The following is an 18,606-nucleotide window of genomic DNA, read 5'->3' as shown; positions in this document are numbered from 1 at the left end:
GATCCCACAGTTTACTAGAAAACCAGGGATTTCTTACTCCAGATTCAGAGGCCACTGGGTCAAGAAACGCTGCCATTACGCCAAGCCAGGAACTCGGAGCGGCTACGGTTTCCTAACGCCCCTCCCAGGACGGGTGAAAGGAATCTGATCCGCAGGCGCTCAGTCCGGGGCAAATCCGGTCCCTGCTGGCCTCCCACACGTGGCGGCGCTCAGCCAATCAGCACGGGGTGTCCGTAGTCCTGGTAACAGGCTATTTCTACACTCTGCGAATGTCAACTCTCGCAAAGCTTAGAATACTGTTTTTCAGATATCTCCACACACCCCTGCCAGCAAGCAAGAGGACGCGCGCGCGCACACACACACACACACACACACACACACCAGTGCCACGACCATGGATTATTCCTATGAAACGTGCGAGGCTCTGTTGCTGTCGCTGCATGGTAAGCTCCCAGGAAACAGCACCACCTCCAGGAAGCCCTCTGCCCCATGTAGACGCTTGCAAGTGGGATGAGGGTAAGAACTCAGGCAGATAGCTCATTGTGAGGTCTCCCCTCTGGGTGAGGGGTTGCCGGGGAGTCAGGGACGGGTCGTGCACAGTTTTCAGATTTCCACGTGCGGACTGGAGGAGCAGCCCAAGTTGCCCTGGCTTGGAACCAGATGCCCAACCCGTGTGCCTGAGAAAGGGATCCAGGCCCTCTGGCTCGCCAAATTTCTCCACCGGACATTAATGTCGGTACTGGAGAAGAGGCATGGAGAAGACCACCAGTCTTCAAACTTTTGGTAATAGCCTGCTGTGGGAGAGGTCCTTGGCAAAGCGCTACAACACCAGAGGTGAAGGACAGACAGATAAATGGATAATTACAGAGTAAGGCGTGAATACTGGATTCAGGGGTGACATCCAGGAGGGAGAGGTCTGCTACATATAGAAGATAGGGAGGAACAGTTCCGAGGTCCTGGAAGAGAGCTTTACACTGGGGCTTACATTAAGGATACAAGTAGTTCTCCAAGCCAAAAGGAGGAGGAAAGGCATTCCAGGCTGAGAGAACAGCATGCACAGAGACATGATGTCTTCAGGAAACTGCTACCGGTAGTAGTTTGCGTGTTGCTGGTGATGAGAGGCAACAGGGGCCAGAAAGGATAAGATCATGAAAGATCTTTTGAGTCAGGAGATGGAGAAATCCCCGGGAATGACAGGGTTAGATTGGGAGCATCAGCAAATGCAGACTGAACTGGCAGACTCAGAATGTTGGGAGTGGGAGATACTGGGGGTGAGGAAGAGGTGTCAGGCTATAGAGGGGACTGAGTGCAGGGACTTGCGGGCTGATCAGATGGGGAACATGTACAGAGCAATAAAAGATAATGTTCAGGTTATTAGGGTGACCAGGTAGGTGGAGGTACCTTTCACAGACTTAGGGAACCGACCAGGAGGACCAGAGTAGGTGGGGACATGGAGACAAGTTTAGTCTTAGTTGGTTGAGTCTGAGATCCTTGTAGGCATCCAAGTGGAGATGTGGTAGGAGCAACTGTGTAGAAAATTGGAACTAATTCCAAGTTACAAATATTGGTATGGGTGTCCTCAGCACATGGAGGGCCTAGAAACATGAGAGTGGAGGAGACTGAAAGAAAGAAGAGAGCCCAGGTGTAAGCCTGGGAGGCACCAACCTTTAAGGTGGACCAGGGGGGCCCAAGAACAAGAGACCAGGGAGGTGAGATGGAATTTAGGGAGAGGTTTAAACCAGGGCCAAAGGAAAAGGGACTCAGATGAAGCACATGGGAGGAGTTAGGAAGGCTACAGGGGACGGTGATGTCTGCGCTGAGTCTGGAAGGATCAGTACAGAATAATCAAGTGAAGCAGGGGCGAGAGAAGAGCATTCCAGAGGGAAGAAACAACATGGTTTGTGGGGCGCAGGGAGGGAGGACAGAGGAACCACAGTCAGATACAGTTTGGGGACAAATACAAGGTGAGCAGAGCGAACAAGAGAAGGAGAAACCAGAGAGGCTGACAGGGCTGGATGGGACAGGTGTGTTCAGGTTAAGGACTTTATTCTGCAGGCAGTTGGCAGCAAAATGAAAGGGTTTTAAACAGGAGAGTTTTGTTTTTAGAAGGAAAATGATGGTGACAATATTTTAAATAATGATGGTGTATCCTTTCTGAATTTTAGAAACACTCCCATAGATGTTATTCATTTGATCTTCATTATAGCATCAGCCAGAGCAGCGTTTGTATCATTTTAGATATGAAAGAATTGAGATTCAGCAGGATTTGGTGACAGCCTGGATAATGGCTACGAGCAGAGCGCCGGGGCCAGCAAACCAGAGTTCAGGTCCCAGCACTGCTACCAATCAACCATGTGACCTTGGGCCTCCCTGGGCGTTAGTGTCCTTATCTATAAAATGGATAAAATTCTAGAGCCACCTGTTAGGTCTGTTCATCTGTCATTCATTCATTTACCAAATGCTTACTGAGCTCCCACTATATGCTGGCACAGTGGAGGTGCGGGAGCTCCAGCAGGGAATGAGAGAGATGAGGTCTCGGTTCACAGTCTATTGAAAACAATAAACGTCAACCAAGTAAGTCATTGCTCCAGGGGTTTCAAATACAAATGTCTGCCTGAACCAGGCACTTAATGAATGAACTGAGCTGCATGTGAGACAACAGGGAATGGTGGGGACGGTGGCAAGCTGGAGAGGGCATGCCCCAGCCTAAAGTAACTCAAACTGGAAAATTTTAAGCCACATGTCAAACAAAACAGGACCTCAAGCCTCATTCAGCACGAGGGCTGCCAGCATGCAACCCTTCATTGACATACTTGGCCTAAGTGGTCTGAAGGAAAAGTAAATTCATAGGTTGTGTTATGCAAAAACAACATGAGGATATAACAGAACATGAGGATATAACAGATTTAGTCTGAGATCTAGAGGATGAGGAGCGAGGAAGGGATGGGGGCGGAGGGGAGCCTTTCTGGCAGAGCAAGCAGCATGTGAGATAAGGACGGGGCTTGGATCATTCGGGGATCATTCAGAGAGAAGATCAAGGCCTCTGGGACATAGTAAAGGAAGTCAGACAAGTGATGAGGTGAGAAAGGCTGGCAGAGGGGGGTCACGGGACTTTATTTTGAAGGCTATCAGGAGTGATGGAAGGGTTTAAAGATAGGTGGAAGGTGAGTATATATAAAAAAAATAACAGCACACTTACTATGAACAAAGCAACTCTAAAATGGACTGATTCTAGACATCTCCACCACTCAGTAAGGTGGGTGCCACCATTATCCCCATTTTACACATGAATAAATGGAGACACAGAGAACATAAGGGACTTGCCCAGGATCGTGCAGCCAGCAAGCGGCAGGGCCAGGACCCAGACTGGAGCACCCTGACTCCAAAGCCTGCGCTCTGAACAGCACTTTGCTGCCTTAGATGATCGGAGCAGATCAAAATAGCATTTTTAACAGATCACTCATCACCAGTAAGGAGTACTGGGGGAGTGAGGGGCGGGGTGGGGTTGATAGGTACAGTGAGAGGGGAATCTGAGGAGATTAAATGAGAGAAAACACATAAAGCCTTCAGCACAGAGTGGGAGGCCCCAGTCACGTTACGTGCCATTAATCTTCATCATCACAGGGAGGTAGTGATCACGTCTGGCCTAGAACCCAGGTGCCCAGATACCCAGCCTGCTGCTAAAGCATTTTTCCTTCCTGACTCCTTTCGTCCTCTTGCTGAAAGAAACTCACCATTTAGCCCTCTCTCCGCAAGGGCTCTGCCAGTCTAAGACTTCAGATGACAGTGAAAATGCCAGCAGGGACCCCGTCTTCAATCCCGAACTGGTCATCGCCCACTGCTTCAAGCAGTTCAAGCAGAAGGACTTCCACCTGCCTCGAAGCCGTCGGAGGGTCATCATCTTGCCTCAAAAGGACGATCCGGAGCCCGTCAGGCCCATGCCCCAAACCCAGGCTCCCCCACAGCCCATCCCCAGCTGCAAAGGCCTGGACGCCGGGGACATCCAAGAGCAGCCAGAGGACACCAGGACCTGGCTGAGCCAGAGGCTGAAGTTTCGGCAGGACCTGGAGTCATTTGGCAACACAGAGAGGTGGCTGCAGAACAAGCCCAGCCTCACGCCTTCAGAGGCCAAGATCTTACACAGGATCCATGCGGAGCGTGAGGCCCAGGTGATGGCCCACCCGCCTGCAACCAGACCCACCAAAGTAAGCAGCTCCATTTCCCAGATGAAGACACTGAGGGGGGTAGGGGCAGGGTGGGGACTGTTCACCCCATTTCACAGAGGAGTAAACAGAAGTCCCAAAAGGGAGGTATATTACTTACCTATTGCTGGGTAACAAGTACCCCAAAATGACTTAAGGCAGCAAGTCTTACTATCTCACTGTTTCTGAGAGTCAGGAATGTGGGAGGAGCTTGGCTGGGTGGCTCTGGCTCAGAGGCTTACATCTTTAAGATGTGGCCCAGGCCACAGACATCTAAAGGTTTAACTGGGGCTGTATCAAGGTAAGGGAATGTTAATTCTAAATATTCCCACTGGGGCTGTATCAAGGTAAGGGAATGTTAATTCTAAATATTCCCACTGGGGCTGTATCAAGGTAAGGGAATGTTAATTCTAAATATTCCCATTCGCCTGGAATTGGAGGAGTAGCAATTGGACAGGTAGAGAAAGAAGGAAAGGTGTTCAGGCAGAAGGCCCAGCAGGAGCAAAGGCTGGGAGGTGAGAGGAGTGGGGAGCCATGTCTGGCTCCAGGCAGGGGCATGTAATTTGGCGCACTGAGAGCCCAGTGGGATTATGATACTGACTCGTTTGACAGGAGAGATGTGGATGAGGATGAAATTTTAGGTCTCCTGTTGTCCAAACCTCTTGTTTCTGATGGGAAACGGAGGCTCAGAGAAGTAGTCTCCCAGGCGTTCTGTGGCAGAATGCAGTTGCCCCGCAGTTGCCTGAATCCAATGCTCTTTGCACTCCATCTTGTGGTCTGTTTAGAGCTGCTTAGCCGCTCTCTCCCATTTCTCTCTAACCCTGGGGATCACATGCCATTGGCCTGTCTCCCCTGAACTCTCCTCTCTGCCCCACTCTGTTGCCTCTTTTAGAAGAAAAACCTTCGACGCTCCCACCGACTGGTGCCCCAGCTCCGACTGCCCAAGCCCTCTGCCCTGTCAGCCTTGTACTCCTACTTGTGCAGCCACAAAATCACGGTCCTGGAGATATTTAACAAGGCCAACCAGGGCGACAACCATAGGATGTCCAGGGAGGAGTTCATTATGGCTCTGAGGGGGGTAAGTGCCTCCCGTACTCCCCAAGGCTGGCCTGAGGGGGGAGGGTGTCCAGGCACCCTCTGCTGTGGCCCCCACCTGAGGTCCTGGACCAACTGAAAAGGAGGCGCAGGGATCTCAAAGTATCAGCTTTATCACTTGTAAACCCAGATTGAAAAATGTGCCTTAACCTGCGGCCACATCAGACCCCTAAAATCTCCACTGCACCAGTCTGACCTTGAAAGTCCCTTCCTGAGTGGAACATCTGCAGAACTAACCCTATAACTAGGGAATATATAACTAGCTGCCTAGGGAAACACTAACTGTCTTGCCCATCAGACCCCAGAACTGAGCACAGAGATGGCTGGGCCTTCAGTCCTGCCTCTGGTACCTTCTAGAGCTCCATCTGTCACTGGCATATGAATCACATAGAGGTCTTGTGAAAATGCAGCTCAGTACCTCTGTGCAGGGCCCAAAATGCTGCGTTCTAACCAGCTCCCATGGTACTGGTCCACAGACCACCCTTTCACTGGCTATTCTAAATGTAAATTAATTATAAATAAATAAAATAAAAAATCCAGTTCCTTTGTCACACCAGCCACATTTCGAGTCCTCAGTAGTCACATCTGATGAGTAGTTCCTTTATTGGACCACACAGATGGAGAACATTTCCATCATTGCAGAAAGTTCTATTGGTCTTGCAAGAGTCTGCTAATTAAGGCCCAGGAACAAAATCCAGCCTGCTTTTGTAAAGTTTTATTGGAACACAGCCACATTATTCATTTGTGGCTTGTCATGGCTGCTTTCATGCTACAATGGCAGAGTTGAATAGTTATGACAGAGACCACATGGCTCATGGAGCCTAAAATAGTTACTATTTGGCCCTTTATAGAAAAAGTTTGCTGACCCCTGGTCTGAACGAATTAAGCTTTTATATACTTTAAATATAAGATACCTTATAAAATAACTCTAGGAAGCTGACTGTCACACCTCTTATGGTTTTAAATCATCACCAGTTTTCACACCATCGTTTTATGATATGTACTTCTCTGAACAACGTATCAAAGCATTAAAAACAACAAAAAGATAAATGGTCTTTACTCATCATAACCAAGAAGATAAAACATTAAATCCTTTCACACCTGGAGAGTTCTGATCTTCTTTAAGGAAAGCTCAGTAACAATGACTGCAGTCTAAAGATGCTGAAGAACAAAATCACATTTCCTTTAAAACTTTTCTTCTTGAATATTCGATATTACCGGCAAGCATTTCGAGTTCTCCTTCAAAGTTGCTCAGTCCTTAAAAGAGTAACAAGTATCATATTTCTAATCCTATTTTCCTTCAGTTAAGGAAAGCTTATGTGTCCCTCATGGGTAAGGATGATAGAAATGTGAAATCCCTCTTCATATCCAATATGGGAAAGCTAGCATTAGGATAGGTATGAAGTGGGGTGGGAGCCCAGAGAAAGAAGTAACAGACTCTGCAAAGATGGTGGCATTTCTAGACAGTTTTGAAGGAGGGATAGGAGTTTTTCAGGCGTAGAAGGGGAAACATCTGAGTAAAGGTAGAGGGTGAGAAAGTGCAGGATGTACGTAGGGCCCAACTAAGGGCTCTGAGATCCTGTGGCAGGGACCTTGGGTGTGAGCTGGGAGTAGCTGTGGATAAAACCAGACTGGGAGGTGGGGCTAGGCTGGCAGGCCTTGGCTGTCCTGGCAGGATGTTTGGATTGGAACCTGCCTGCCTTGGGCGCTGTTCTTCTCTCCTCAGGTAGGAGTGCCTCTAGGGAACCAGGAAGTAGAGGACATTGTGATTTATCTCAGCTCTCTGGGGAAGTACAATAGCATCACCATGGATATCCTGGCCAGCACCTACAAGCAATGGTCTTTGGCCCAGCAGAGAAGGGTGCTGCCGACTACAAGAGAGTGTACGTATCTATGCCCACCCCCCTGCTTCCATTACCCCATCCTCAGAGCAAGTGTGGAGAGGCAGCCTTGGCTCGCTTCCTGAGTGTGTTCTCCAACTTTGGCTTACTGTGGGTGGGCCAAACCTCTGGCATTTCCAGGCCCAGAGATTAATAAGGAATAGATATTCTCTTGAGTACCCAGCTATCATGTCCATTCAAAGATGGATGAGGCCTAGCTCTTATCCTAAAAGGAGGATTCTCAAAGAGTGGTTTCAGCCCACCAAAGTCCACCTGATAAGCTGAGCACTGGCCCAAATGCCAAGCCTTTCCATTTGTATGTGAGTTCAAGGCCTTTTTACGATTAATCTATACCTAACTGATGAAAAACTTAACTAAAATTCAGAAACCAGGATTAGCACGTTTAGAGTTTCCTGGAAAGTCTACTTTGGGGTTCTGCTATCAGGGGTATTAGCAGGGCTGCTGTGAACAGTTGTACAGGTTGTGCAAAGGTCAAGTTCCATTTGCTAAGCCATGTGCTTCGGGAGCCAAACATGTCCAGGTGAAGCACAGAGACAAATTAGAAATGTGCTAGCCATAGCTCTGGATCTGAATTTACTTTTCAATACAAGGGTGCATCATGCTTCTTTATAGTTTAGTTGTTGTAAAAAAAAAAAAAAAAAGTATTGAACAACTGCAGATAAAATTAAAGCCCTCCTTTAACTACCACCCACCATTCCAAACCCCTCCCCAAATGCAACCACATCTTCCTTTTTCTTTCTTTTTTGTTTTTTTTTGTTTTTGACATCTTCCTTTTTCTAAATGAAGCAAATCTTGCTTTGCTTGGCAGGAATTTAAGTTCCGGCATAGTTGGGGTGAGGAGCTCCTCATCCTCCCTGGGGTCCTGTAAGAACCCTGGAGGGTAGTGGAAGGGTTTCCTGATGTAGGCAAAGACCTGGGGCCTGGCCTCCGGCGTTCCCGTCACACTGAGCTGGGTGCTCAGCGGCCTTACTCGTCGGTTCTTTTAAAAGGAGGCAGCAGGCAGCTCCCTTGGGGCCTCCACTCCTTAGTCCCGCAGCTTCACTCACAGCCGCAGGCAGATTTCCAACCTCTGGTCTCCACAAGCCACCGGGCAGAGGCGGCCTCACTCCCAGGCAGGGTCTCCAGGGGGCCCGAGCACCCCCACAGTCTCGGCCTGCATGTCACCACCCCCACGGTAGTAATCTCTCGCACGACCAGTACATCCTCAGGGTAGCATTTTGGGGGGCTTTTTTGGGGGCCCTTTCATTGTAAGTTACAGAAGCTCATCGTGATCCGTGTAGTTGGCTCCAAGTCATTTCGGGAATGACTCCAGTGCACTGCGATGCTTATTTGCAGCAAAGGTATTTGGGGCCAATTGTTTCCCAATACACAGACTTGAAGCCAAGCAGCAGATATTTGTTGGACCAGTGCTATCTCCGCATCATCGCTGAGTTCTTTTTCCCTGGAGAGCCACAGTGGGTAGGAAGGTGGACTCAGGAGTCTCTTCCTTTGCCTAAAGGGGCAGCAGCATCGATAGTCTGGGCGACCAGCTCACAAGAGAGAAAGCAGTAGCATTTGGGGGAGCCCCCTGGGAGCTGGGTAGCTTGACCCACAGCATTAGCTCAGTTTATCCTTCAAGTCCCCGGATGTCAGGGCTGCTAGTCGTGCTTTCTCCCACGAGGAAGCTGAAGCTCAGAGAGGATGACCACTTATTCCCTCTCCCAAAACTATGGCTGGGCACCTTCTCAGACCCTCCTTCCTTGGTCTCTTCTCTCCAAAACCAGAAGGTGGTAGGGCCTGGATTTCAGTTCAGCCAGGGACAATGGAGGCCTGCACCAAGGCAGGGGCAATAGGATGATCTCATTCATTCGGATCTTTGTTGAACACCTACTGTGTGCTAGGCACTTCTAGAAACTGGGAACTGGAAACACGGCCGTAAAAAAGCCAACACCCTTGCCTCCAATGAGTTTCCATGGAAAACATTAAGCAAGATGATGTCCAGTAGTGATTAATGCTTTGAAAACACTAGGACAGAGTGAGGAGGAGGGGTGCTCAGGGAAGGCCTCTCCGGAAAGCATCCATGGGAGCTGCCACTTGAGTGACTGATGAGGAGCCAGTCTGGGAAAGGGCATCCTGGGCAGATGGAACTGCAAAGGCCAAGGCCCTGAGGCAGGAAAGTCTTCAGGGGACAGAGAGAAATTAGGGTGGCTGGGTGGAGTGAGTGAGGCGTGAGCAGTAGGAGGTAGGTCAGGTGGACGGTCGGCTGAAACCAGATCCCGCAGGGCCTTGCAGACTAGAGAGAGGATTCTGGATTTTAGTCTAAATGCTGTGGGAAGCCAGGAGGGAGTTCTAACCAGGGGGATGAGGTGATCTGGCTTTATACTTTTTAAAGGTTCTATGTGTTGTTGGATGGAAACAGGATGCTAGAGGATGAGAACGACAACAGGAGGGCTGGGGCCACGTTGCTGGTGAGAAGGAGTGGCCCGCACTAGGGGGGCCAGAGTGGAGATGGAGCAAAGGGGCACCTTCCAGGTGCGTCTCAGATGGCATTGACCAGACACATGCTAAGCAAGCAGAGGGGCGGCTCAGTGCCTGCTTGGTGACATTGGTTAAACACTTGCTGGATTCTGTGACTGAGCACCCTCTCAGTCCCTCCTTTGTCTCTTTCCTCCAACCCTAGATTATAGATCTCCCAAGCACAGAGTTTCCCCACAGCATCCGTCCAAGAAGCAGTCGGTGAATCTTACCCCACAGCCTCCCAAGATGGACCTGCTCACTGTGCCTGTGGTTGACACCCAGGAGGCAAGACCCATGACCCTGGAGGAGATGGAGGACATCGGCAAGCGGTACCGAGAAAGGAAGCGGCAGCGCAAGGTACCCTCACCAATGGGGAGGGCTTGGGGCCCATCCGCTGCACCACCTTCTAGCTGAGTGAACTCTTGGGAGTGGGCTGTCTACCGCTCTGTTCCCTCATCTGTGTAATAAGAACAATACCTACCTCACAAGATTTCTGTGAAGATAAACGAGATAATGTTTCTGGAAGAATCTGGTTCCCCTCCTCCCATTCTTTAATTATGACTTTGTATCCTGAGACCAGGGCTGCATCTCCATCACAGTGGGAGCCCGAGAGCCTGGCACAGGGCATGGCACTCAGTAGGCACTCCAGGAATACCTGACCCATGAAGGAGGGAAGAACTGATTGCCTGAATGAATTCATCTAATAAATGTTTACCGAGAGCCTGTGATGTACCAGGCAGTCTTGTAGGTACTGCCAACAACAAAACAGCCCCTACCCTCAAGAAGCTGCCAGTCCAGAGAGTCCAGTCAGGGAGGCAGACTATTTTAACATAATACTATATATAAATACATATTGTTGTTATAAATATAATAAAATGTTAGGTGTGGTAAGTGCTATCCCAACTAAGATCTGATTCAGTTGCATGACAAGAAAACCCAAAATGTTAGAGCAGCAAATTTCCCTGTAAAGGGACAAATAATAAATGTTTTAGGCTTTGGGGGCCCTATCTGTTCTGTTGCAACTAGTTGGCTCTGTCATTGGAGCACAAGAGCAGCCACAGACAATACGTAAACACGAGTGCAGCCTGTTTCAACAAAACTTTATTTATAAAAACAGGTGGTGGGCCAGATTTGGCCTATGAGCTGTACTTTGCCGATTCTGGCATTAGAAGCTTTAAAAAGATAGATTCTTCTTCCCTCGTACATAAATAAATAAGAAGGCCAAAAGTGCTACACACTCCCCAAGTCTCTTCTATTCCTCACTCTGCCATCTGCATCATGTGGCTTCCACCTCAAAGTCACAGATAGCTGTACCTAATTTAAATTCCCGTGCTGCCAAACGCTCGAATGTCACGTTTCAGTAGGACGCCTCTGGGGCATCTGCACTGTACGCTACTGTGTATATCACACAATCATGTATGCACAGTCCTGTACAGGGCTGTGTACACAGAACTGCATTTGCTGACCATTCAACGGCTCTTCAGCACTTGACAATGTGATTTTTCTCCTGCGTCACTGACTTCAGAACCTGAACTTGGGTTCTACCCTGCATTCTTTGCCATTGCCCCTCCTGGGGGGCCTCGTGGGGAGAGGGAGCTTGTCAGCCTTCAGGCCAGGAGGGAAGAGGCAAGGCGAAGGGCAGTGTGTGCCAACGGCAGTTCTCTTTGCAGCTCACCATCCCCTCCATCCAGTACACAGAGCAGTGCCGCCTGGTGCGCAGTGGGAACCGGCACTTCGACGAGCACTGCCTCCCGTCCACCATCAGCGGGGAGATGAATGCGCTCATCAACATGTTCCGCAGGGACACCTTTCTGGTCTACCTGCAGTGCCAGAAGCTCTGTGATGACTACGGCCTCCCGCTGACGGAGGATATCCTCATGAAAGGTAAGGGCCTTGGTGGCTGGTCCCGGGAACATGCCTCCTGTGTCCGCCTGAGGTTTGTCCTTCCACAGCCAACAGGCACCCAGCCAAGTCGCTGTGGCCTGGGGTGGGGACATTGGGAAGAAGGAGGGGGAAGAAAGGACGCACAGCTCAGCCTGCACTGCTGATCAGTGGGATTACTAGAATCCTGGAGGTCCACAATTTCCACAGGCCTGGAGGTCCGGGTTCCCCAACTGAGCTTGATGAGCTAGCTAGCTTTCTAGTACAGGAAGCTCCTTTGGGGAAGGGAGCCCTGAAGTGGAGGATAAAGGAACAATCCCAGCTTCAAAGAGGGAGATTTGATAGAAGTGACAAACTCAACGCTGTGTGGGGCATTTTCAAAACCAATTCCCAGGCCCATATTTTGGTTCTTCTGCAACACTGAGATAGGAGTACACCAGGAGTCAGGCTCTGCTGATGCCCTTTGCTCTTTGATCAGACCACAGGACTCAACGTTGAGATTTCCCTACTGTTTATACCCTCTGCTTGAGGGAAGAATTTTTATATATCCAAGCAGACCAGAGCCTGGGTCTCTGGGTAGAATGTGTGGTTCTGACAGGTGGGGACAAGGGAGTGTCCCCATATCCCCCTGATGACGGCAGAGCAATACTGGCACCCCAAATTTATTAATTTATCAATTTAATGGGCAGGTCCCTCTCTATGCTTTAAAAACATGAACAGTGAGCTGCATGAAGGCAGAGGTTTTCCCATAGGAACGTTGCAGGAACTGTGGCCACACTGGGAAATGAGGCTTTCTGAGAAAGAACACACAGAGAGTGGTGTGACTTACCCGAGAACAAGACTTAACAGTCACAATTGATTATTTCCATCTTTTTCCCAAGGGGGAGGGAAACAAGTACTAAATGTGTAGGGCCTTCAGTCTTGTGTTAGAGCTGCCATAACAAAATACCACCGACTGGGTGGCTTAACCAACAGAAACGTATTTCCTCCCAGTTCTGGAGGCCGGAAGTCCAAGGTCAAGGTGCCAGGGGGTCGGTTTCCTCTGGACTCAGTTCTGTGTTTACAGATGGCTGCCCTCTTGCTGCCCCTTCACAGGGTCTTCTCTCTGTGCACGCATACCCCTGTGTTTCTCTGTGTGTCCAAATTTCCTCTTATAAGGACGCCCGTCAGATGGGATTCGGGTTCACCCTAACAACCTCATTTCAGCTTCATTGCCTCTTGAAAGGCCCTCTCTCCAAATACACATTCTGAGGTCGTGGAGGTTAGGGCTTCAACACATGAATTTTGAGGGGATACAATTTAGGCCATCACAGGCCTATACAGGGGGACATGGCCAAGGGCCTTCAGGAACACAGGAACACGACCTAAATGGTCACTGTCTCCTGCACGTGCTGCACTCCATCGCGTGGGCAGCCCGCCTGGGGTGAGAGGGCTGAGACAGGAGATCCTGCAGCTCTGGGCACTGACTTGTCACCAAATCATCCTTCCTTCCTGCTTCCACAGGGAGCCTCCTCCTTCCTGCTTCCTCAGGGAGCCTCCTCCTTCCTGATCGTTTACATCCCCTCCTCTTAGTGTTGGAGCTACAGCTATCTGTCTTCTGAAATGTGGGCAGGCTTGCCGCGCACCCTGGGCTGCTCTTGTAGGTCAGGTCTTTCCTCTGGATGTGCTTCCTTTGTCCCCTCCAGAACATGGAGCCACATCTGGTCCTCTCTACTGTTGGCTTTCGCCAGCTCCTGGGCCTGTGAGCTCCCCTGTCTGCGGGCTCTCAAACTCATTGGCATATAGGAGTGTGCATAGGTGGGCTTCCTTGTGCTTCTAACTGGTCTAGATGGAAAAAACTAGTCCATTTCTGACCTCTGTCCTGGCCACTGTCTACTGGTTGTCTTTATGACAGAGGCCTGCTCACTGCTGTGGACAAAGAAGCACAAACATGGGGACATGGGGACTTCCAGGTCTGTTCTAGACTAGAGCTTGGTGGGCTCAGACTCAGGCCTCAAGCTCACGACCAAGATTTCTAGAACAGAGGCATTTACTCTCTCCCCAGTGAATGTAGCTTTATTGTTTTTCTCCCCCCAGTTTTATAGATAATACTTGCTCATTTAAATTTTTTGAAAACAAAAATAACCTCCCCCCAGCCTGAGTTGACCACCATTAATATTTTAATGACTGTCCTTTCATGAGCCTTTTTCTTTTCCACTTACACAATTATTTATGTAAGTCATTTTTAAAAAGTCATGTATATATACATATATTTTTTAAATGTAGTTTTAAAAAATCCAATATATCTTTTAAAATGTTGATGCTGCATATGCCCTTCTCTCTACTCCCCTCTCACCTACACAATCCCAGCACTACCTCTAAATAACCAACATTAATAATGTAACTTTCCACCACTTTTTCTAGAACATGAGCTCTTCGTGTGTTAACAAGCACTGCTCCCCAGTTGCAAGAAGATGGAGACCCTGGGCTGGTGTTTTTTATTTTCTGTACTTCTTAGAAAAGTATCTTAAGGTTACCTGGGAAACTAATTCTAGGCAAGGGGAAAACTGCCATCTGTACCAGGTCTAAGTTAACCTAATGAAATCTTGGGTGACTCTTCCCCTCCTCCTCCTGGGACTCCTGACCAGGAGGCGTGGGGTGTGGGCCCTCATGCTCTGTAGTAATTGCACGCAGCCCCCCAAGCCATTGCTGACCTGATTATAAATAAGTTCCCTTGTCTGTAGTTAACAGTATTGTACCAACTGCAGTTGCTGATTGTGCACTACAGCTACAGGCATACCTTGGAGATATTGTGGGTTCAGTTCCAGACCAGCATGAATTGTAATCTTTTCACTGGTGGAGAGTTTTGCCTTCCATTTGTAAAAAATGTAACCTGTGAAGCGTAAGAAAGCAACGTGCAATAAAACGATGTATGCCTACATATGCATTGTGACCCTTAGGGGAAGCTGGGGGAAGGGTCTAAGGGATTTTCTGCACTATTTTTGCAACTTGCCGTGAATCTACATTTAAAAATTGTAATAGTTTTAAAATGTATACAAGAAAAAAATACATATATACAAGAAAAAATATTTTTAAACAAAAATGTGAACGTATTTTTTAAAAAGCCCTCCTCTGCCCTCTGCCCCAAAGGCTCAAGGCAGGGAGGGGTCTTGGGCTGACAGGCCATGTTTCTCTTGCTGTTTGCAGCCCTGCTGTACCCAGGGGACAAGATCATTTTCCAGAAGGACCAGGTGCGCCCGATCCGGCAGCCAGGAGGTTACTACTCGGACATTAAGGTCTTCAGTCCAACTCTAGTCCTGCCCAGTTCCCCGGCCTTCAAAGACCTGGTGGCTAAGAAGACTGACAAGCTGAGTGTCAGGTCCCCTTCCCCCTTCCATTTGCCTCCTGCCCTACTGCTGTCACACTGGGGGTATCCCATTGTACCAGGGTCTCTGACCGAACCCGGCATGTCCAGCTGGGTCACCACCATGGCCTGGCCAGTCCCCAGTGTCACCCTTGGCACATGACGCAGGGCCACAGCCTCCTTGCCTCATTCCCACACAGCTACCCTCCTGACTGCATCCTATGTGATCTCAGGCTCTCTGGGAAAGATTATAAAAAGGGCCTTCTGAAAGAATCGGGAGGCCCCTTCACCAATCATGGGCTGGGTGTCAGGGGCCCTGCAGAGGACAGTGGTGGCAGCCTCTTCCCCTGCCTTGCCTTCTCTGGCAAGAAGGGGGCTTGCAGCCCCTGGGAGGAGAAAAGAACTCTGCACTGGGTACTGTCCGTGACCCTCAGGTCAACCTGAGTCCTCTCTAAGAAAATGTCCTTCTTTGGGAAGAGTGAAAACAGGGACAGGCAATGAGCCGCATCCATGGGTGCCTGCGGATTGGAGAACAAGAGGCATCCTGCAGAGGATGGGGCCAGCGTGGGAGGAGAAGGGGACAGCTGACTGGATACTATGAAAGGGGAGCAGTCGAGGACCTGCCCCTACTCTGGATCCCTACTATCTGCGCACTGGGTTGGCATGGCCAGAATGGCTGGGGTGGGATGCAGCAGAGCCGAGTAGAAATCAGACAGGCTACAGATTAAATGGATAAATTACTCCATTCTCTGAGCCTCAGTATCTTCATCTATAAAATGGACATAACAACTCCTACCATACACGATGAAGACAAGAGAAGAAATGCATGTAAACTCCTTAGCACATTTGGCAGATAGTTGGCACTCAAGCAATGATTGTTGTTGTTTGACCCTGCCCCATCAGGATGTTCCCAAGTGCAGGAGTGGCCTAGGCCTGCAGGTGGGAAGAGCTAAGCATGAGCCAGGCAAGTGGTGGCCTGATCACTTAACGACCGCCTTTTGGCCCCTGAGTAGCTGGCACCATTACTGAACCATCAACCTAGGAAGTGGGCATGAACCTGAGAAAGGGACTGTTGTCCATGCTTAGGTAGGCCACAGGTATAAAGGATAAAGAGAAGTCACCTAGGACAGGGATGGACATTGGTTTCATCTTACTACTTAGGCTGTGTTGTGAAAGATTCTGAGGTCACATGCAGGCTTACTGGGAAAGAGTGCTGCGGTTGATTAGTGATGTCTGCCAGGCCCAAAGTTTGGGGAGTTCGTTTTCACCATCCTTATCTCCAAGGCTATATTCAACCTGCCCGGGAAAGTGGGAGCCAAGGGCCCCAAAATGATTCAGATTGTTGAGCACCTCTCCTAACTACTCTGAGAGCTCTCTGTTCTAGGGAGTGAGAAACCCGAGGCTCTGAAAGGGGAAGTGACTTGCCCATAGTCACCCAGCCAGCCAAGTTATGAGCCCAGGTCTGGCTGACCTAAGCCCACCGCATGTTCCACTGGAGCACGGGGTGGTGGGGTGGGGGAGATAGAGACAGGGCCCCACCCAGGTGGAAGAAATTGTCCTTTCAAAGCTCTGGTATGGACTCAGAGATGTGCCCACCCCCATGGCCCCCAACCTACTCCCTGAGGCTGCATTAACCTGGATTTCCCCTCTCCTGACAACACAACTCTCTCTTATCCACTAGGAAACTGCCAAAGAAGATCAAGAAAATACACTTTAAGGAGTTTGAGGAATTCACCAGGTCTGTAGCAATCATCTAACTCTGGAAGGGGGTTGGGTGGGAGAAGGGCTAGCCTCACTTTGGAGGAGGTGCCTGGGACTCTGCACGTTCCATGCTGCTCCTAGCACAGCATCTGGGGCTCAGTGCCCAGGAGCTGAGAGGCACTAAAACAACTTAGTGCCAGGCAGACACTGTTTTCTATGTGTTAATTCATTTAAGTCCTTTTAACTACCCTACGGCGTTTCTCTTCACATACCCAATTTACAGAAGAAAAAACCGAGGCACAGAAAAGTTAAAGATCTTGCTTCAAGTCACACATCTATGAAAGTGGCGGAGCAGGGATTTGAATCAAGTTATGCTGGCTCCACAGGCCGTACTCTGAACACCACATTAACATACCTCTGGAGGACGGATCGTGTACACTTAAAGAGTTTGGGTTTTAGAGGCGGCCGAGTGGGAGTCCAGCCTGTGCTCTGCCACTTGGGCACTGTGTGACCAACCTTAGGGACATGGTAACAGAACCTGCCCCGTGGAACTGTAGTGAAGACTGAGACACTGAAGCACTTAGCACAATGCTACCTCTACCATGGTCACGGTTGCTTTGCTCTGCGGAGGAGTGCCAGCCCTGGCCTGTCCACCATGATAACTTCCTCGGTGTCTTCTCATTTTCCAGGAAGCTGAAGATGACGAGGCCCAGTCGTCGGCAGCGAACCCACCCCAGTTTCTTCTGGCCGGGTCACCTCCTGGACAAGCTGCGACTCTACCTGCCCACTGTGGCTGTGGATCGGAGCCTGGCGCTCTTCAGTTGTGTCCAACACCAGCCCCATGCCTACTCGGCTACCTACCACCCCCACCGCGGGTGGCCCGTTAGGAACACGCACGACGTGACCTGCGCCCATTACAGTGCTCCTAACGTCTACTACATCTACTAGAGTGGCCTAGAGATTGTCAGACCCAGCCATGCTGGAGCTGGGGGCCAGTGCAGCCGGCCGCCCAGAGCCATAGACACGGGGGGGTGTCCCAGAGCCAGACGAAAGGCATCGGTTCAGGCGGAGGGCCTAGGGCCAGCGCTCTGAAGAGCAACACCGGCTAGGGTCTCAGAGGCAGATGTGTCCAGAGAAAGAGGTGCAGTGTTTGGGTGTTTCCCTGCCCTTTTGAAATACACCAGGTTGGAGTGTCTCTGACGTCACCTGCGATCCAGCTGATGCGAATCCTTGCTCGGAAGCTGTGGCCGGAGGGTTGTTTGGAAAGCGGGGGTCCTGAGCCTAGGGGAGGACGCAGGCACACTCCCTGGGATCTCAGAGCTCCTGGGCAGCCGCAGGCTCGGTGGGGAGCCCTGTGCGCGCCTCTGTGCAACATGCCCCTCGTCCCCTCCGCGCTGGGCCATTGGGACCACGACTTCCAAATCTCTAGGGTCTTTTTGCAACTGGAAGCACGCTCTGGGTTCACAAGCCCTTTGCCTGATGAGCCTCTGTGACCCTGTCAAGACCTTTCCTTTCCTGATCCGTGCCAGGTGGGCAGCCCCCACACAGCGCTCCCACGCTCGCACGGGCTCCCCCCAGCCCGCAGGAGTCACGAGGCGGGGTGCACTCGCGGCATTTCCCATGGCAGTTCCCTGGTCTCCTCGAACTCCCCTTCCGCGACACGGTCACCATCTCCAGAAGGAGCTGTCAGCACTCTTGTCACGTCTCATTCAGAGAACAACGCAGACCCAGGTTAGCTTCCGGCTCCCTCTGACCCCTGGAATTGCTCCTATCCCGACCACTGATGACATCCATCAGTATGGCGGAATCCAGGGGCATTGCTTTCCCTCGTGAAATTCGATTTTCGCACTCATCTTACAAGCAACAGCTAAACAAAACAAACCAAGAACAACAATGAGAAACTAGGCCGTGTTGCCCAATGGTTAGAAGTGTGGATTTTTTTTTTTTTTTTTTGGAGTCGAATCTCCAAACTTCACTTTCTACATAT

The 18,606-nt window shown here is 50.1% G+C and overlaps 1 protein-coding gene across 2 annotated transcripts; it reads left to right on the top strand.

Moving 5' to 3' along the window:
• Nucleotides 1-219: 219 nt before the first annotated feature.
• EFCAB12 (EF-hand calcium binding domain 12) lies at nucleotides 220-17,823 on the top strand (the record flags this gene model as incomplete). Of its 2 annotated transcripts, none has more annotated exons than XM_081072584.1 (9): nucleotides 220-443; nucleotides 3,757-4,205; nucleotides 5,095-5,280; nucleotides 7,024-7,180; nucleotides 9,858-10,051; nucleotides 11,365-11,578; nucleotides 14,762-14,921; nucleotides 16,600-16,656; nucleotides 17,309-17,823. In XM_081072584.1, exons 1-9 carry the CDS (start codon nucleotides 395-397, stop codon nucleotides 17,565-17,567), a joined length of 1,725 nt encoding a protein of 574 aa, XP_080928710.1. In that variant the 5' UTR covers nucleotides 220-394. The 2 variants fall into 2 exon arrangements, with proteins under 2 accessions (XP_080928710.1, XP_080928711.1); XM_081072585.1 differs by lacking the exon at nucleotides 220-443 and adding an exon at nucleotides 618-783 and having other exon boundaries at nucleotides 17,309-17,567.
• Between the last annotated feature and the right edge of the window lie 783 nt (nucleotides 17,824-18,606).

This window comes from Rhinolophus hipposideros, assembly GCF_964194185.1.
Source record: "Rhinolophus hipposideros genome assembly, chromosome: 14".
NCBI lineage: Eukaryota > Metazoa > Chordata > Mammalia > Chiroptera > Rhinolophidae > Rhinolophus > Rhinolophus hipposideros.
Note: the sequence above shows the minus strand (reverse complement) of the source record. Positions and strands in the feature narration are given on the sequence as shown.